The sequence below is a fragment of the Cryptomeria japonica genome, unplaced genomic scaffold (genome assembly GCF_030272615.1).
Source record: "Cryptomeria japonica unplaced genomic scaffold, Sugi_1.0 HiC_scaffold_146, whole genome shotgun sequence".
Lineage (NCBI taxonomy): Eukaryota > Viridiplantae > Streptophyta > Pinopsida > Cupressales > Cupressaceae > Cryptomeria > Cryptomeria japonica.
In genome coordinates this window covers 210,180-229,948 of record NW_026728968.1, presented here as the reverse complement: position 1 = coordinate 229,948, position 19,769 = coordinate 210,180, and the positions used below count along the sequence as shown (strand labels likewise).

Sequence of the window (19,769 nt, the reverse complement as noted above, 5' to 3'; positions counted from 1 at the left end):
ATTTCTCGAGCTGTGTTGTATGTGATACAGACATTTGGGAAGAAGTTGGGATTAATCTTTCCTCGGTTTTTGTGATAACTCAGAGCTCTATATTGCATAAAAGTTCTGCGGTTCAATGATTCGGAATCAAATTCATTTTTTTTTTTTTCTTGAAGGTAGAGACACATGTGACGCAGAAAGATTCTATGTGAGACAAAGATTTGTCTATTTATATAGAAGAATTTCCTCCTTTTGATCAAAGCCTTTGAGCTTAATGGTCTTCTTTTCAAGTTGATATTCTGATGATGCTTCTTCTTTCTCAAGATGTGAAGAATGGTCATAAAATTTTGACTCTTTTTTGTTTTGCACTTTGTTTTTGGTATTTTTGTTTGTTTTTGAGAAATGTTGGATGAATACTTTGTTTTTGGGATTGATCTTCTGACTTTTCTTTGACAAGAAAACAAAGCAAGCACACAAACACAAGAATGTTGCCCCCAAAGGCACGAATGAGTATGGGTCTAGATCAACCCAATTCTTGGACTTGTATATGACTCTGCCTTTAAATGTATTTTAAGATGTATTTCCAAAGCCTGAAGTCGGCTCAATTTGCACTAGGTCTGTAAAACGAACACACTTCAAACACTTTTTATCCCTAAGGTCAAATGGCCAGTTGTGATAAATTTAGCCCACATCTTGATATTTCTTCGACTTTGGTACTACATACCTTATGAATCCCGCCGTGGCAGGTAAGGATGTGATATACTAAGTCTTGCACGAGCATAACAAATAGATGATCCCTATGATGGGGGAGTCACCACTTTTATCAAGCCACAAGTGACTTTTCAAAAAGCTATGTTTCTACTCAAGGAAATATGTATGGTGAGTATCTTGGGAGCAAAACCATCTATGCTCTTGCACTAAATTATATCACAAATATCCTCAATCAATAGAATGGGTGGGCTACTACTTAAAGGTGTTTAGTCATGTTCGATGTTTTTGGACATAAGTTCATTCTGCAGTGACTCACTTAAGAGCCTTGTAACTGGTGGTGGGGCCCATTTGTCCTTTCGGCTAGTTACACTGTAGGAACAGCTATACCCAAGGCTACAACTTTTGCTCACACCTGATTTCTATAGCGGCTCGAAGGATTTACCGCTCAAGGTCGTTCCCAAGAGTGATGTGTCTCTTGGCAGACCTCTCTTAAAAAGATAAAATTTTGAGTGTTACTAACACTTTTCTCTTGCACCTAGGACCACGAAAGCCAAGGGAGAGGATAGTGTGTGTTAGAAGTAGGACCACTCGACCAACTCTTTGCACAAGTGTGCCAAGCATGAAAAACACTTGTTCTTTTTAATCTATCATTGCAATGTGATCTAACTATTTGGAGATGTTGCTCCAACAATCATGATGTTCTTTTTAATTTTCAAAGGCAATTGTTTGAGTAAACTAGAATTTGAAAATCCTAGTCAACTTAATGAAAAACACGTTTGCATGAAGTAAAATTGCTTTGAAAATGAGACAAGTTGATTGTGAATTTTATTTGCACCAAAAATGGAAGTGTGGATTGTGAGTTTTATCTTGATGCAAGAAATAAAATTTGCCTTGTTGATTTTAAGCACCACAACGAAGTTTGTTTCCTAACTTGCAAAAAAATAAAGTTGTTTTTGTATAAGTTTGTGGTTCTTTTTACCTTTGAACAATGAAATTCTTTTTAAGAGCCCCAAACAAATGTGTGATTCTTTTTTAAAAGCCCAAATTTGAAATGTGAAGTTAATTTTAAACCAAAATAAAAAGTGAATTCATTTTTAAAACCAACTTCAAAAACAAGTTAGTAAAAAATATAAATCTACTTTTTAATCTAATTTAAATCTGCACAAAAGAGAAAAATAGTTAGTAAAATCCGCCTATTTGGTGGGCTTCTACAAGCCTAATTTTTTTTTTTTGGTTCTTTTTTTTTTTTTGGTTACAAGGTGATTTGTACAACATTTTGTTACAATAGCGCTAGTTTGCGTTTGAATAGAGGCACTATTTAACACAAACGCACTAAAAGAAAGGGAAAGACAGAGAAGGGAAAAGCATTGAAACAGGGTGAATAGCGCCAAAATAATGTCAAACGCACCAAAACAGTGTCAAAAGTGCAACCTGTGTGACATTTTCAACATTCAAACATGTTATTGGTTAAAAAAAAAGTTGATCTTTTTGGTGTTTGGATTCACGTCGGGTTCACCAAATGATGCTCTGCAAAAAGGATTAGAAAAACTGTTTGATGGCAACACACACAAGAGCACAAGAAACAAACGTTAGTGTTAGCAACAAAGGATTATCCTAAACAGGCATATCAAGAGAGATATTAAGCATGAAATAGAAAGCATATAAACATAGAATAAAATAGCTAATCAAGATGCTCATAGTTGCTCCTCCCTTGTTCCTCTCCTCTCCAAGTCCCAAATGAGTGTAGCTCTCAACTTTTAGCACTAGCCCTGGATGCCATATGGAGATTCAAGATGGTTGAATATGATAAGCAAATACTATGCAAGAGTAGATAGTGATGCTATGAAAAAGCTCTATGCTAATGCCAGTATAACAACAATACTCTAAAATGCTTCCTCTTTTTTTGCTTGAGGAGAAGGGTTCTATTTATAGAAGAAATGGGGAAATGAAGGGTTAAGATTGAGCAATCTTAGCAAGGGTTAGGATTGAAAGTTGGGGATCCATGTGCACAATTGGCACCAATAAAATGGTGACAAGTGTCAACATAGGATTGGGTTGAGAGAAGAGGTTGGAGGCATTAAAGGCCTGAGAAGACCTCATGGTTATCTAGAGGCTAAGGGTAAAGTCCAAATTACGATTACCCACTGGATTAAGAGTTAATCCAAGGATAAACCTTTGTGCAAATGTTTAAGAGATAATCATGGTCAAAGCATTAATGGCCTGATGAGACCTTTGGGTTGGGTAGAGGTTGAGTCAAAACAAATGTTTTAACCATGTGGGAGGGTTTGAGGTAACCATTAATGGTTATTGGAGACTTTGGGGATTAAGTGGTTGAAGGTTGAAAGCCTTCAATGGTTATCAAAGACTTTGAGGGTTAATTTGTTGAACACACAAAGCATTAATTGCTTTTCAAAGACTTTGGAGTCTTTGAGAAGTGACTCCAATTTGCTTAGGAATGTGACAATATTTAAGGGATGGATTAGGCTAATTAGGAAGGGTTTAGAAGAATCTAGAAGGGGTTTAGGCATACAAGTGGATTTTGTAGGAAAATGCAAGTGGGAGAAATTTTGGTATTTTCAATTAAATGGTGTAAGTTGCATTTGGATAAATATTTAAATAAATTTTAATTTATTTAAATGAGAAAAAGAAGATAAAGCATTAAAATGCTTGAAGACTTTGAGGGAAACCATTAAAGGCTTGAAGACTTTAAGGAAAACCATTAAAGTCTTAAGAAGACTTTAAGGGAAGCCATCAAGTTTGAAGACTTTAAAGCCATCAAGTTTGAATACTTTAAGGGAAACCATTAAAGGTTTCAAGTGGGTGAGGATAAATAGGATTTTAAATAAATAATTTATTTAAAATAGTTGTGCAACTTGCTTTTGTAGGAAAATACAAGTGGGTGGAGGATAAAGGTGATTTAAATAAATGATTTATTTAAAATAGTTGTGCAACTTGCATTTGTAGGAAAATGCAAGTGGGTAGAGGATAACGGTGATTTAAATAAATGTTAATTTATTTAAATGTGAGAGGTGGGATTTTGGGGGATTTAAATAAATATTAATTTATTTAAATGTGAGAGAATATTTAATTAAATAAATATGATTTATTTATTTAATTAATGGTCTGAATTTGGTTAAGTGAATTAAATCAAATAAATTGAATAATTTATTTAATTAATAGGAGAATAAGGTTAAGATGAATTAATTAAATATTAATTTAATTAATTATTAATTGATGGTTAAATAATCAAATAAATACTAAGTATTCATTTAATTAAGTGGACAGATTTATGTGACTACAATGTCTATGAGATTCACATGATCTATCATCATAATCAACTTACCTTCCCTAGTATTTTTGTTTGTTCCTTGATTTTCCAACTAGTCTGCTGCATTATTGGCCTTACAATATATATTGTAAATTGAAAATTTCATATTTTTGAGACTATCCCACACTTTGTTAATTAACTTATCCAATCTCCAATTAAGACAACATTTTTTCCTTATCCCATTAACACATAATACCGAATCATCTTCTATGTCAACTTCCATCTAGCCTCTCTTTTGGCACTCTTCTAGAACCCTAGTCTGGCCAATGTCTTCTACTTCATTATTGATTAATATATCATTTGATCTAGCCATCACCCACAATACTTCACCTTTCAATTGGATGACGATTAGGTAGGTTCTTTCTAAATTTTTTTTGACATTGCCACGAGACCAATACTTTTTAAAAACTCCTCATTTATCATGACTATGATGATGCGAAATATTGGATTTTCCTTTTGAGGCTTCATCAACTTGGACCATCACTATTTATAGCCTTTTATTTGTCAAGAGAAGAGCTCCATGTCTAAAGAGGAGAATTTATTATTTTGAATCAAGAATGTGTTAGTATTAAAAATAGTCATTTGATGCTTCGCCAAGGATTTCTTATTAGGAGTGTTGAGAACCCTAACAATATATGACATGATATCCATTTTTGTCTCGGAAGGGAATGTCCCTCATCAAATTTTAACATTCACGTGTTATTTCACTTGACCTTTTGCTTCACCATCTTGAATTTTTTTTTCTTGGTTAAAATTTCTTTTTTTCTTTCTCCATTCACCATAGTTGGGAGATGTTAGGATATATACTATTTAAGCGATTCCCAATTTGACAATTTGGGAAGAGAAAGTGTTCGTTCATCCAATCCTTTGGTGTCTTTGTCTAAGGTGAGGTTACCCTCCCACTTATCTTCTTCTACTACCTCCATTCATTGTTATAAACGAAGATGTGTGTTATCCTCTAAAAGATCATCTAATAAAATTTAAGTATTTTTATTGTGTAACACCTTATTCTTGGAAGAGAGCTCAATAAGGTCATGAGAAGCCTCATGGGAGGAATCTTAGGTGGAATTATTGATTGAATTTAGAGGATTTGGAAGTGCATGGAAAAGGATGAATGTCTAGTACTAGAGTCTCATTGGCTTTTTAGGTGGAGGAAATCAAATGAGGATCACCATATCTAGGGGAATAAGTAAATAAGGATTTCAACCAACCAATTTGATTTGTTGCTTCAAAATATTTTTCCAAAGGTAAATAAGGTTGAATGATATTTGCTTTAGTCTCTATGTTGAAAATATCCTCAACAATTAAGAGGGTTGTAGAGCTATTTGAAATGTATTTAATACAATTCATTGAAGAATGACCTCTATTCAAATAATCAAAATAGAGAATTGGAAGATAATAAATCTCCACCTTCTGTTTCCATTTAACAAATTTAGAAATTAGTTCAGGCTCTTTAGAGCGAGGTTAATTAAAATCCAATTCAACACAAATACAAAGATATAGATGCCAAATTCCTCATCAATAAACTTCTCATTTAGGCTAATAAAGAAGCCTAAAGCATCTTAAATTTCTCAAAAGAATCCCTCATACCAATACTTAGATCTGGAAGATTATAAAGTTGGGTCCACATCAACATTTTTCCTAAAACTTGAGTAGATTAAACAACAAACATAATTTAAACAACAAACATAAAATTCAAATGTATGTGTTAAGAAAACTGAGAGTAGATTAAACAACAAACATAATTTAATAAAGACAATGAATTTCATGGTTCAACAAAGATGGTTATGTCAGTAGAAAAGTGAATTATTATTTTTCCTTGAATGATCATAGCAATTACATTAAGTTTCATCAACTTCAAATGTTATCTTGATTTTTTTTGTAAAACTTCTCATTTACAACGAAGAGTCAAAAGATATGGGAATGTTAAGGGTTGGGGAAATTGAAAGGGTGTTCTTGTTGGATTTCACAACTAAACAATATATTCTCAAGTGATAATACCAAAAGAACAACTCACAATGAGAATTTAGAAATATTTTCCAAAAATATAAGTAATCGTATATGCACTCCTATATATGTAGTTACATAGCTTACAAATAGATGCATGATATTGACATGTGGACTATGATGTCAATAGTACATTTTATTTTTAGGGTTTTAACATACTTTAGTATAATTCAAAATAGTTTTTCTACATTAATTATTTTAAATAAATATGCATGACTTGTCTAATACACTGGTATAGAATAAAAGGTTTGTAAATAGTTATGTTAATGTTGTCCAACAAATTAGAAAATGTTTTTTTTTTAATATCAAGTAATGGAAGATAAATATAAATAAATAAATACCATTATTCGTTACATGGGCGATTACTATACATGAATCTCAAGAATCAACACTCAACAATCCAAGGCTGAAATTTTACAACTTTGTCTAGAGTTAATCAATAAAGGGTCTGCGAAGAGAACCACCATTTAATTCCTTTGATCAATATTCAAGAATGAAAAAATTCCACACACAATTATAAGGGAAAGGGAAGGGTCTTAGCTACTTGTACTCTCATTAATTTTCAAGTACACAATGTTCAATACAACCTTCTCTAGATAAACCTTCCATCTATTCTTTTCATAAAGAAATTCTAACCTAATATATTCATAACTACATGGGGTATAAGTGTGTACTGGACATTCGTATATTATTGCATTGAGTGATTTCCATTTTACTAATATTATATTTTCTCACCTATAATTCCTTTGCTTAACACTAAATTTTTGTTTTCTACAATATATACATTTTACATACGACCAACCACTCATAATTTATGATATAAATCCATTAAATATTAGTTTCAATGTGTAGGAATGAAATAAATAAACAAGCAAAAATCTCTTTCCAAGCTTATTTCATACAACCAAAGGAAATCATGATGTACAAATTCCTCAAAATTAAAATTGTTACAAATGTTTCATTAGATTAAATATAAACAAATATATAATACAATTTTTTCTCAAACTTTTGATAAAAACATTGTATGTATTTCAAATTGAGTTACAAAACATATAGACAATACAAAAATAAAAATAAAAAATATCTCTCTTAACATGTTAAACATAATATTCTCTGAGGTAATCATTGCACCTCCTTATGCAACGTGCTAGCGATTTCCAGACCTAACTAGGATGGATGTATTAAAGTGAGTGCCTGGCATCCATTCTAGCTTTGTTCTTCGCTTTGCCGATAAATTATTGAGAATAGAGAGCATTGAAGTAGAATGCAGAGGGTTTGCGCGAGCTAGACGATATCCCAATGCCTGAAAATCCTTTACATCGTCCGTTGACGTTGGCAACACACACGCTGATCATATCTTTTAAAAGTTTGCTTTGCTGATTTTTAGGTTGAGATGCAAATTCTTCTATCGCCATCCACTGTAAAAAAAAACAAAAAAAAAAACAAGTTATTTGAACCCCAGTTTAAACGATTATTGAAACTATCCAGCTTAACAATATCGAATCACCGCCGCATGTTTAAACGCGTACCTTGGCTGCAGAAATTTCGGTATCTTACACCACAATATTAGAAGAAACGGATCTCAACATACACACGACGAGCAGATCCGATTTTCCAAAAGGGGCATTGTGATATACTCAATATCTTTTCACAGTTACATTAACGGGTAGTCATTATATTAGTTATATTAATTAGCAGTGCAATAATAGTATGTGGTAGAGTTTATATATATATAAAATCGTGGCAACAACTAGAGAAAGTTTCTGGGATTTCAGACGAATGCTTCGGCGCGGGTAACAACTAACTACCGCTACCCTTCCTTACAGCGTAAGCGTAGCAATAATGAAATTGGATACCTGAAAAACTTATCATTTAATGACGTTGTTCGTAAATTCGCAGAAAGGCTATTGAAACTTCTTGTTAGTGAACAAGTAAGCGCTCTAGGTACTACGTTTCAAGAATACAGAAGAGCGCGTGACTAAATATTCCAAGGCTGAAACAGTGATAACGAAGCAGTAAGCGTTTAACCCTGCCACGCAGGTTCGTGGGTCCTTCCCAGATCGTTCCGATTGCGACTCTCCGTATTTTATTGACATTCTATATATACTACGACTATTTGTTCACGTTGACCCTTTCTGAAAACAAATAAATAGTCTAAAAGAGGTGTGGCTTCCTTGTCGCCATTTTTTCCCATCACGTCACATCACATCATCCATCGTTGTTTGCTTATCCCAATTAAGTACTTGTTATTATGTCTCTCGAACCGGATTTATTTAACTTGCGGTTAGTCTTGGGATATATTGGAAATAAAGTTGGACTTATTAATTAATTAGTTATTCATGGACGTGATACAATGTTTAAATTATTATGTAATAAAAAATATGCATTTTGTCAATGGGTCCTTGGTCTATTGGTGAAGTTGAATGGCTCCATATGAGCCCACCAGGGATCAAGTCTTGCTGAGTGCAAGGCTCTGACATCATAAGGGATGTGACCGGGATCGTGCCCCGGGCAAATTTGGCGGAATGGATACCCCTCAGTCCTTGGCTATTGAACCTACATAAAAAATAAAAATAAAAATGCACTCTTATAATATCTAGGACCATGCTTCTTATATTTTCCATGCCCAATCAAGAAAGTATACATGTTTATAATATCCAAAAACATGTTGTATTTCTACCCATTCTCTATCAAACAAGTATACATGTTTACAACATTAAAGATTTGTCATAGCATCGTCCATAATATATAGTTAATAAAAATTTACATTTCTATAATACTTCAAATGTTATATTGCATTTTCCATGTTGAATCCCAAGAATATACATGCTTTCAACACCCACAAACACGTCCATGCTACCAATTTTATTCTTCAACATGATTTAACCGTACTTGCTCATACAAGTGAAACAAAATTATTACCATTTTTCCATACATGTACATATTTATAGCAAGAAAAATTATTTCTTACGGGTAATCCATGTTCCTTAAATTTATAGAATACCAAAATGCTCATGCAACAATCATTACACTACACTTTAATACCTTCAAACAAAGAGTGGAGGTGGAAAATTTAATAATTAGTAAGAAATTTGAAGGTTGTGATTTTTCACTATTTCAAGTATTTCTCTCTTGCTTGTTTCCAGGTAGGCTTGTCTATTGAAAGGAAAGAAAATAAAACTATGAAGCTTCCTACTTAATCCAATTCAAGAAGACATGATAAATAAAAGAAAATATGAAAAATTTAGAAAGAATAAGCAACATGCAACATACAACACAATCGTAGAATAAGGTCCCTAGTGCTTCTATTTCAATGATGTCCCCACTTCATTGGATATCATGATGAATGGAGAACAAGCAATGCTTGTGTTGAGTCCGAAAAAGGTTATTAAATTCCATTTAAGGGAGACTTTTACCAACACAAAATATAAATAGAGCATTTTAGCTAGAAAAGAGAAGGGATTCACCAAACAAAACCTAGAAGAGGAGATACATCAAAGTAAACGATACATCATATAGACAAAATTGAAATTCGCTCTTGGATAATAAACAAGAGACTACAAATAAATAAATGCTATAATCTTAAAATGTATATCAAATATGCAAGCTCTAAATTGCTTACAAGTATGCGATATGATGAAAGAGAACTTGGCAAAGATGAACAAGGAATAAGTCAACATATCAAAGAAAAGGAAAATTACTATGCGTGGTCCTTTGTTTTTCAAGCATGAATAATGGAGAAAACTCCAAGAGGTTTTCACGAAGCACAAATCAAGGGAAATCTAAAGGAAACATCAAGATAATTGTAAGATACCTCAAAAGAAAGAATAGCAATGTAAAAATTAAGGTAAAAGAAAAATCCAAATTCAAGAGGGGAAATAAGAATGTAGTCACCAAGGCAAAGGTAAGAGAAAGGCCATGACACACTCAAGTAAGGTACTCACCAAATTAATTTGTGTATTTGTAAATTTATAACAAGTATTGCATGGAAACATTCGGATGCCAAACTTTTTTGGACTCTATCCTAAGCTTCACCTAAAGTATGGTAAAGTTGAGCTCCCTCTAGATAGTCACTTGGAGAGGAGACACTTACTAAAGCAGTAATTTCAAACAAAGAACTCACTATTATGCTAGACCACCCATAGATGGTAAGAGAGCAGTATTTGATGCTTCAAGATAAAATATTTTGTTGAATTACATAAGAAATAAGTGCGATAAATTATTATTTGTATGATTGTTTGATTAGTACTCCAACTTTTTTCTTATATATTAGCTAGTGTTCAATTAGCTAACTCCACTTGTGGAATATAGAGTATGTTCCATTCACCATGGGAAAAGTATGTTTAAAGTTAGGATTTCATGTTTTATGTCTATTGAATCCAAGTACAAATTGTATTGATTTAATATTATAATACATTGTACTTATGGGGGCAAATGGAAATGGGCACCCAAATTGTAAGGAATCTCGAGATTCGTTGGGCATGACAAAAATAAATCACGTCACTTGAAAATTGTAGTGTGGTACGTAAGAGCATCTTTGCTTTGTGAGATGTTTAAGAATTTTTATGAGATTATAAGATGTATAAGAAAAATTATGACTGTAATTCCAATGGCGAATAAACCAAAACAAAAGGACATGATCGATGTCGTTTAAAGGAAACACAAAGTCCTACCAAAAATCTTGAGCATGCTACAACACATCCATTGATTATAAATATTGCAAATACTCTAAACTCTACAACATTCACATCCTCTTGATCGCTTCATCATCTTCATCAACTAATACCTAATGCCTAAAATCATTACAAAAGCCTCAATATATCGAAGTCTTTTGAGATTAGAGATTATATAGATGATTCTACAATCAAAAGTCATTTAATGGCTACATTTCATTAATGAGAGAAATTAAATCTTTCAACAAAAAATATAAATGAGGACAACTAGGATTGAAATTTCGAGTGAAAAAATGAAAGATAGATGTTGTGATGTAATGGGAAAATCTAGAGATAAAGGAAGCAACAATGAATGGTGTGGTGTGGTATAAATTGGGGAGAAGGAAACCTCAAATCTCTTTTAGAGTAATTTTTTTTTTTTTTTTTTTGGTTAAAAAGGTCAACGTGAACAAATAGTCGTCGTATATTGAAAGTTAATAAAATACGGAGGTCGCGAGCGGAACGAACTGGGAGAGTCCCAAGAAGCTGCGCGGCAGGGTTAAACGCTTACTGCTTCATTAATTTTTGACATATATGATGGTGTAATTGTTGACATAGAGAATATGCAGAACGATGCTTCTCGTTTTGCAGCTTCACTCAAGGCATCACTTTCTCAATGGGCACGCCAGGTCAATGCTTACTGCTTTGTTAAGTCTAAATACATATCCCTCAAGACAATGATAAATAGTACCCTCAATTCGTCATACTTGATGGGTATATAGGGAAAGAAGGCGGTGTGGATTAAAGTTCCCAAGGAACAGGCGAAACTAGTACCCGTTGCGATTGAGGCCCGTTTTTCAAAACATCGCTGCTACCATTGACGTTTTTTTCCGTCCAACCCATTTGGCTAGGCTTCAATACTGTTTGGTGGATTACAGGTGGGATTTGGGTACCACCACGCAGAGCCTTCATATGTGATGTTAGTGCATTGGATCCCTCAAACTCCCCCCACCATCTCTGATAATGCTTCACATCAAGCGGGAGTTGTAGCTTTTGTATTCAACGAGGAGGGAGAGGTAAAGATGTAATCCAGTTCTTATATATTGTAGTTACTCTGCTTAATATTCTCCTCCTGTCCATAGCAATGTAACTGCGAAGTGTGAAAAGACATTCACTATTTTGGGCGGTTGTTCGTTTTAAGAGGATTTTCTTTTCTTACATCACTGGGAAAATATACAATTAGTATAATGACTACCCACTAATTTTATTTTAATAGCGGTTGTGGGTCAGTGGCTTGAAGTGACAAATCTGATACATAAATTATCGTGACAATGGCAATATAGGTTCTAGTAGTTCAGGAAATGTGTGGCCCTTACAAAGATTTCGGGTTGTGGAAGATGCCAACAGGAAGAATTAACCAGGTATCAGGTTTAAATTTCCACATCAAACTAAATTCAAGACCCTGCAGTTTTTACATGAAATTACAAGACGATCACTAGTGTACTTATCGGTAATTTGTTTCTGATAGGGGGAAGGCATTAAGGAAGGGGCCGTAAGAGAAGTTCAGGAAGAAACTGGGGTAAATGTCACTTACCTCACCTTTTTCCTCTGAATCAGGATTTTTACCTTATGTTCAATATAATTTCCGACATTTTTTTTTTTTGATAATTTAAGTATTTTCATGTACTCTTACAGATTAATACAGAATTTGTACAAGTGGTTGGGTTCAGGTAAGCAAAACTTTAATCATTAGAAAAAATTGTAATTTGTTTCATAGTTTGTACGAAGAAGGATAAGTTTGATCTAGCTCTCTAATAGTTGTGATTGAACTGCAGGGATGGTCACAATACCCCTTTCGGAAAATCTGATCTACTCTTCGTGTGTATGTTGAGATCCCTTTCTTCTAATATTGTTGTGCAAGATACCAAAATTTCAGCAGCCAAGGTACGTGTTTAAACATTATTTCAATATCGTTCAGTTAAGATTCAAGTGGGGCTAAAATTTGTCTTATTTTCAGTGGATGGCGATGGAAGAATTTGCCAATGTCAACGGACAATGTGAAGGATTTTCAGGCATTGGGACATCGTCTAACTCGCGCAAACCCTCTGCTTTCTTTTGCACTGCCCTTAATTATCGGCATTTTCGAACTAAAGAACAAAGATAGAATGGATTTCAGCCACTTCATTCAATACATTCGTCCTAGTCATGTCTAGATATTTCTAGCACTCTCCATGTAACAATGATTTCATCGATAGAATATTATATTTAAGTTAACATGTTGGACGAGTATATTTTTTTTAATCAAGTTTTGAAATAAATACAAATTTTTCAATTATATTTGAAAAATATTTGTATTGTATATTTGACACTATGATCATTTGAAACAAAGATTTGTAACAATTTCATGTTTGAAGAATTTATATTTATGATTTCTTTTGTTTTTATGAAATGAGCTTAAGAACTATTTATTTGTTGATTTATTTTGTTTCTACACTTTAAAATTAGACTTTAGTGGACTTATACATAAATAAATGGTTGATTTTATGTAATATAAATATATTATAAATGAACTCATACATCATCTTTCTAAAATTATTTCTCATACTCTAAAATTGTATTCTTAAGATGTAAATAAAAGAGTCACCAAATATATCTTTAGACAATAGTGTGTACACACACAAACTTTACTTTAAAAAAATGACATTGTACAGTTGAAATAACATGGCACTACGCACTTATGATAACTTCCACTTCATCTATATTTATTTAGAATTCCTCATATGATTTACTTGAAAATGTATGATGTGCATTCTTATCTATGGTGTAAAATATGACACCTGAAATTTGTGAAATTTTTTTTATCTTCGCATCTACATTTTTTTCTTGTTATTTCTATATTTATTTAGAATTCCCTTATATTTGGTATCAAACCCTATTGCTTTCATAGATATATTTTTGCTATAGTGTATATATTGCCCTCTCTTGCATAGTCTATTTGCATCCAACTCCTAAACTCCTCCAATTGTATTATTTTTGAACTTTCTATTTTACATAATTGCTTTGATTTAGGTATCAAAAATAATTCTCTTTTACTTTTCTTAATTGCTAACCAAGCTATAGTAACTTATTAATTTTGTTATACATAAAAATATGATATTAGCTAGTTACAGTGTGGCGAAACTGGTTGCATTATAATACTACTTTGACATATAAATATGGAATCAATTTTATTTCAATAATCTACTTATCCATTGCTAATTGCACCTTAAGGGATCAATCCTTAGTAGGATTTTTGTGTTTAAAGAATTCATTACAAATACAATCCATTCTTGTGAGAAGGTAGATTTTAAAAATCCAATAATAGATGCAACAAGACTCCAATTATCCAAAATCCATAATATAAAGTCTACACTATCCAGAGATAGAAAATTATTCTTTGGAATAAAAGGCTTTCATTTCTTATCATATTAATTAACTCTACTTGTGAGTTAAAAGTTTATTTTTAGGCATGCACTGAGGTATGTTTTAGGCACCTAGAAGTTTTTTCTCAATGTGAGAAAAAATTCAAGAGAACCAATGCCTTCAATAAATAGATAACAATCACAAAATTATAGAAAAAAATTATACACAACAAAAAATAAGTTGGCTACATAATAATTCCAAATCAAAACTCGTTGAAACTAGGACAAGTGACTTACCTAAAAATTTAGCACAAATTACGTCATGTTGTGAATGATATGAATTATTAAAATAGATAAACTTTGTAGAAGGTTTTTACAACACCCAACCATAGCAAGTAAAAGAAAGATACAATCATATATATATAAAATTTTGTTTTTAAAAATAAAATAAAATTTATTTAAAAATAAATAAAATAATGGGATCCACAACCTTGGGATTGCGGCACCCCCATGGGGATGTCGTAGCCACAAGGACTGTAGCACCCTTTCAACTATCTCAAATAGATGAGAAAAGAACAAATTATTTCTCAGTTGTCTTAAAGGTTACATTTTATTGTAGAAAAAAATAAAATGCAACCTTTAAGACAATTGAGAAATAATTTTTTCCTTTTTCATCTAGTTGAGATAGTTGAAAATGCATTTTTTGAAAAACAAGAGTTATCAAGGGAAGAGGGAGGAATAAAATATAACATTATTAATTTTGTTACACACACACACACACACACACACACACACATGTATGTATATGCATATATGTATGTGTGTGTACACACACACACACATGTATGTATATGCATATATGTATGTGTGTGTACACACACACATATGTACATACATACATACATACATACATACATGCATGCATGCATGCATGCATATATGTTGGCCTGTTGTCATTGATGTCATTGATGTGGTTTGGTCCAGTAGTTTGCTTCAGTATATGTTATAGACCCATTTCTTTAGCTTCTTTATTATGCAATGTACATTTATGTTTACTTCATGCATATTTGAGGTCTAGTATCTACCTTACCGGAAGGTATTTTGGGTCTGGTCCCATCCGAATGTGATGAAGGCATAATCTACTAGGCTTTTTTGGATTCGGTCCTATTCAGACATATTAGAGGCGTGTTCTACAAACTATTTTTGTATCAAGATTGAAGCCAACATCTTATGAAGACATTTTTGTATTGCGTGTGGATGTTTCATTCTCACCCCTTTCTGGTTGAGCCGACTAATCAAAATATTTAGTGCAGATATATATAACCATCAATTTTGTAAGTTAAAGATATGGTTTTTGAAAAATAACTATTGTGTACACATTATATATGCGAAAAGGTTTTGTGGATGTGAATATTGTTATGTGGTGTATTTATAATGAATGTAAAAAGTAGTTTATGTACAATGAATGTAAAAAGTAATTCATGCATATGTCAGATGCAACTCAAACAGTTCATGTAATGCCCACCATGAAAACCGTAGAGAAACTATCACATAGTTTCAAAAAGTAGAGATAATTTTTTTAAAAGATGACAACTACTCATTAAACTACATTATTACATTTCTCATTACAAATTAAAAATGCAATTTTAACATGAACAAATTAAACTAAAGTACACAAGCAGAATGATCATATAAACATATTAAACAATTTTAACATTCTTTCCTATGTTATCATAACGTTATTACTGAATTACAACATCAAATATGGTAATATACAACATCCATGGATGATTAATGCCCATATACAATGTATATCCATGTCTCTCTATTATATAAGTCATCACTAAGTTTTTATTACATCATGTACATGCATCCTGCTAGAAATATACATCATCTATTGCCAATAGGGAATCCCAATATACAGTTCTGCAAAAAATAAGGATCATCTATCTCGATAACAAGCATCCAACACAGGGAATGTTAGTCCCAATTGGTGCTTAGAGGGGAGGGGTGAATCAACACTTAATCAAATTTTCACAATTTAACATTTATCATAAATCTTCATTCATCTAAGATCCAACAATGTACTTAATCACTGAAGTAAAATATGCAAGCATGAAAAATTGACAGTGACACCAAGGAGTTCTCTCATGGAAACCCAATAGGGAGAAAAACACGGTGTGAGTAGGAACTCACAAAATTTGCCCTCTTTTGGAGTATGCCCGGTAAAGAGCAATCCCTATTAAGAGAATACAAAGACATTGTTAGGTGCCACCCGGTTAAGGGATTTTGATCAAGGTCAGTTAGTGCCTTTACTCTGTTAAAGTCAACCTAGTTAGAGGACTTAGAACATCAGCTAAGATGTTACCCAGTTAAGAGATTTTACAATAGGGACCTATTAAAGTCCACCCAGTTAAGGGATTTATGTTGCAGTTGTTAGAAAGCAACAGATGGATGATCTATTGCATTAGCTACTGATAGCTTGATCAGATCTCAACATGCATTCCACTCAACACACACTGGTTGTGTCTTCTCTGCACAACACCGATTTCCTTCTTACACCTTCAGCTATTCACTCAGCCGGTCACCTCTCTTTCGGCACTACTCTCTATCGGTCCTCTGACCTTCGGCTCTGCACTCAGTCGGTCCTCTGTCCTTCGGCTCTGCACTCAGCCAGTTCTCTGTCTGTCGACTCTGCACTTATTCGATCTACCTCACACACACACAACTGTGCTAACACCTCTTAGCACTTCCTCTCACTCTGCTCTTTACCTTGGATCACCTTCGACAAGATTTCCTTGTTCCAAATTTCACGATCAAAACTTTCTGAAGGAGCTCGAGAACTCTTTACACTTTTTCTGTCGACACCTACAAGCATATCCTTAATCAAATCAATCAAAGTTTTCAGAAGATTTCAAATTCAAACTCTCCTGCTCTTTCTTTGTGTGCCTTTCAACAATTTTGCCAAGTGTTCAACCAGTTCTGCCACTGCATCTCCCAAGGACATAAACTTTTGAGTCATGTTTAGTCAAATAAATGTGAACCAGAGAATCTGCATGTAATCATGCTTGACTGCATGATAACTAAAAGTTAACTTTACCAACAAATGATTTGGCGTAGACACAAGCTTACCAACTCATTCTTTGCAACCGCAACTAAATGACCGATCACTACTCTGAGATTTATGGTGACTACCTGTCTTCCTTCTATCATATCGGTGTACTGGTATGTAGCTGCACTTCTTACTTTATAGGTTCATTCTTTGGTTTCCGGTTTGTTGTGCCAATATCATGTCTCTCCCCTATTTGCTAGCGAGTTACCGATTAGTTGGAGAAAACAAGTTGCCTTGCTTGAGTCACCTTTTGTGACTTCACCACCACTAGAGTGACTGATCTTCCTCAGTGATAGATTGGTTGACTTGATTTATCTTTCCTTGAGCTGAAGTAACCTTTTGTCATTCAATACCAATGTTGTTTCCATTCATTATTGCTTAATGAACAACAACACCACTCTACCTATAGTACTTCACCGGTTAGTGTCTTCACTGGTAAGTGTTGGACATCAATGACAAACCTTAGCACATATACTTGTTTTCAAGATAGACTGATTTTATCAATGCCAACAATCCAACAATCTCCACCTTTGGCATTGATGGAAAACACTTCAAACTTTGGCTAATTAGATGCATGCTTCTTCATCTCTGTAGTAGTCCAGTCATTTTGCCCTAAGTGAAGAATATCTCCCCCTGTCACTGATATCTGCCAATGTTCAAACACTCTAAACATATCTCCCCCTTTGACAACAATGCCAAAGAGTCCATTCTGAACACTTACAAGACTATTCTCCCTAACCGGAGTAGTCCACACTCATCAATCTAGTTATTTTATATGAAAAAACTTAAAATTATACCAGATTGATGTAGAACCCTATTTTCTTACTATACTAAATGGAGGGGCATAACCCCCAACTTACCTTTGAGATAGTCAAAGGTGTCCTTCTATAGTGGCTTGGTGAATATATCAGCTACCTGCTCTTTTGTTGGTATGTACTCCAACACCACTTCCTTTTCTTGAACTTGTTCCCTTAGATAGTTATATTTGATGGCTATGTGCTTCGTTTTGGAGTGCATAACTAAGTTCTTAGATATGTCAATGGCACTGGTGTTGTCACAATGAATCACTACTGGTCCAACCACTTTTTCTTGAATTCCTTCCAGCAGTTGCTTGATCAAAACTATCTGTGTGCAGTTAATTGCAGCAACTACATACTCGGCCTCAACTGTAGATTGAGATATGCATTTTTGTTTCTTACTTGTCCAATATACAATCCTTTCTCTGAGAAATAATGCTCCTCCACTGGTGCTCTTCCTGTCATCTATATTTCCTACCCAATCTGAATCAGTGAAGACACTTAGATTAAAGTCTCCTTTGTGTGGATACCAGAGACCATACGAATCAGTCCCTTTTAGGTAATTGAATATTCTTTTGACTGCCATCATGTGAGTTTCTTTTGGATCTGTAGAAAATCTGGCAACCAAGCCAACAACTTGTGCTATGTCTGGTCTGCTATGTACAACATACTATAATTTACCGATCATGGACTGGTAAAGTGTCTCATTCACTTCTGCAGCGTCATCACATTTAGATAGCTTGCAACCTGTAACCATTGGAGTTCCAACAAGTTTGCAATCCTCCATTCCAAAAGTCTTAATAATTTCTCTTATGTACTTAGTCTGACTGATAAAGATGCCATTCTTTAACTGAAAGACTTGTAGGCCAATAAAGAACTTAATCTCATCAATCATGGACATCTCAAACTTTTGCTGCATTTGTCCTGCAAAGCTCCTGCTCATCTCATCATCTCCCTAAAAGATGATGTCTTCCACAAAGAGCTTAGCAATTAGGTGTTTTCCTTCAGTTTCGCTCTTCAGATGCAGGTTGCTGTTATCACTGGTTGTTTTGAACCCAATTCTTAGCAGATATGAGTGTAACCTCTAATACCAAGCTCTCGGTGCTTGTTTCAACCCATATAGAGCCTTCTGCAACCTGCATACCACATTCCTCCCATCTTCATATGCAAACCCTTCCGGTTGCTCTATGTATACTTCTTCCTCTAACACCCCATTTAAGAATGCCAATTTGACATCCATTTGGTATACTTTAAATATTTAATAAGTAGCACAGGCGAGTAGAATTCTGACCCCTTCTAGTCTGGCTACTAGTGCAAAGCTGTCTCCATAGTCCAAACCTTCTTCTTGAGCATATCCCTTACAGACCAATCTTGCCTTGTTTTTAATTACCTTACCGGTTTCATTCATCTTATTTCTGAACACCCACTTGGTGCCTATTACATTTTTATTTTCCGGTCTGGGTACTAGAGTCCATGTATCATTTTTCTCTATTTTCTCTAGTCCCTCTTCCATGGATTTGACCTAGTCATCATCTTTCAAGGCCTCCTTTGTTGTTTTGGGCTAAAAAATGGAGGGCATACACTCATTCTCTCTTCCTCTTCTTCTGATTAGAACTACTGCACCCTTGTCACTGATGATATCTTTTGCAGAGTGATTATTTCTGACATATTTAGCCAATACCGGTTCACTCCTTGGAACTTCTTCTACCAGTTGTGCAAGTTCTATCTCATAGGCCTCTTCATTGACCACTTCAATAGGATCTTCTTTAGTAGGTTCCACCG

At 33.8% G+C, this 19,769-nt stretch overlaps 1 protein-coding gene across 1 annotated transcript; it reads left to right on the top strand.

Moving 5' to 3' along the window:
- The first annotated feature begins 11,300 nt into the window (after positions 1 to 11,300).
- LOC131028403 (nudix hydrolase 2-like) lies at positions 11,301 to 12,841 on the top strand. Its single transcript, XM_059215463.1, has 7 exons — positions 11,301 to 11,366; positions 11,616 to 11,753; positions 12,021 to 12,098; positions 12,206 to 12,256; positions 12,373 to 12,407; positions 12,513 to 12,621; positions 12,695 to 12,841. Exons 1-7 carry the CDS (start codon positions 11,301 to 11,303, stop codon positions 12,839 to 12,841), a joined length of 624 nt encoding a protein of 207 aa, XP_059071446.1.
- The last annotated feature ends 6,928 nt before the right edge of the window (positions 12,842 to 19,769 follow it).

Coding starts and splice junctions, on each gene's coding strand:
- LOC131028403 (XM_059215463.1), top strand. CDS start 11,301: ATGCAGAACGATGCTTCTCGTTTTGCAGCTTCACTCAAGGCATCACTT. Junction 11,367..11,615: donor TTTCTCAATGGGCACGCCAG/GTCAATGCTTAC, acceptor GGTGGATTACAG/GTGGGATTTGGGTACCACCA. Junction 12,622..12,694: donor CCAAAATTTCAGCAGCCAAG/GTACGTGTTTAA, acceptor TCTTATTTTCAG/TGGATGGCGATGGAAGAATT.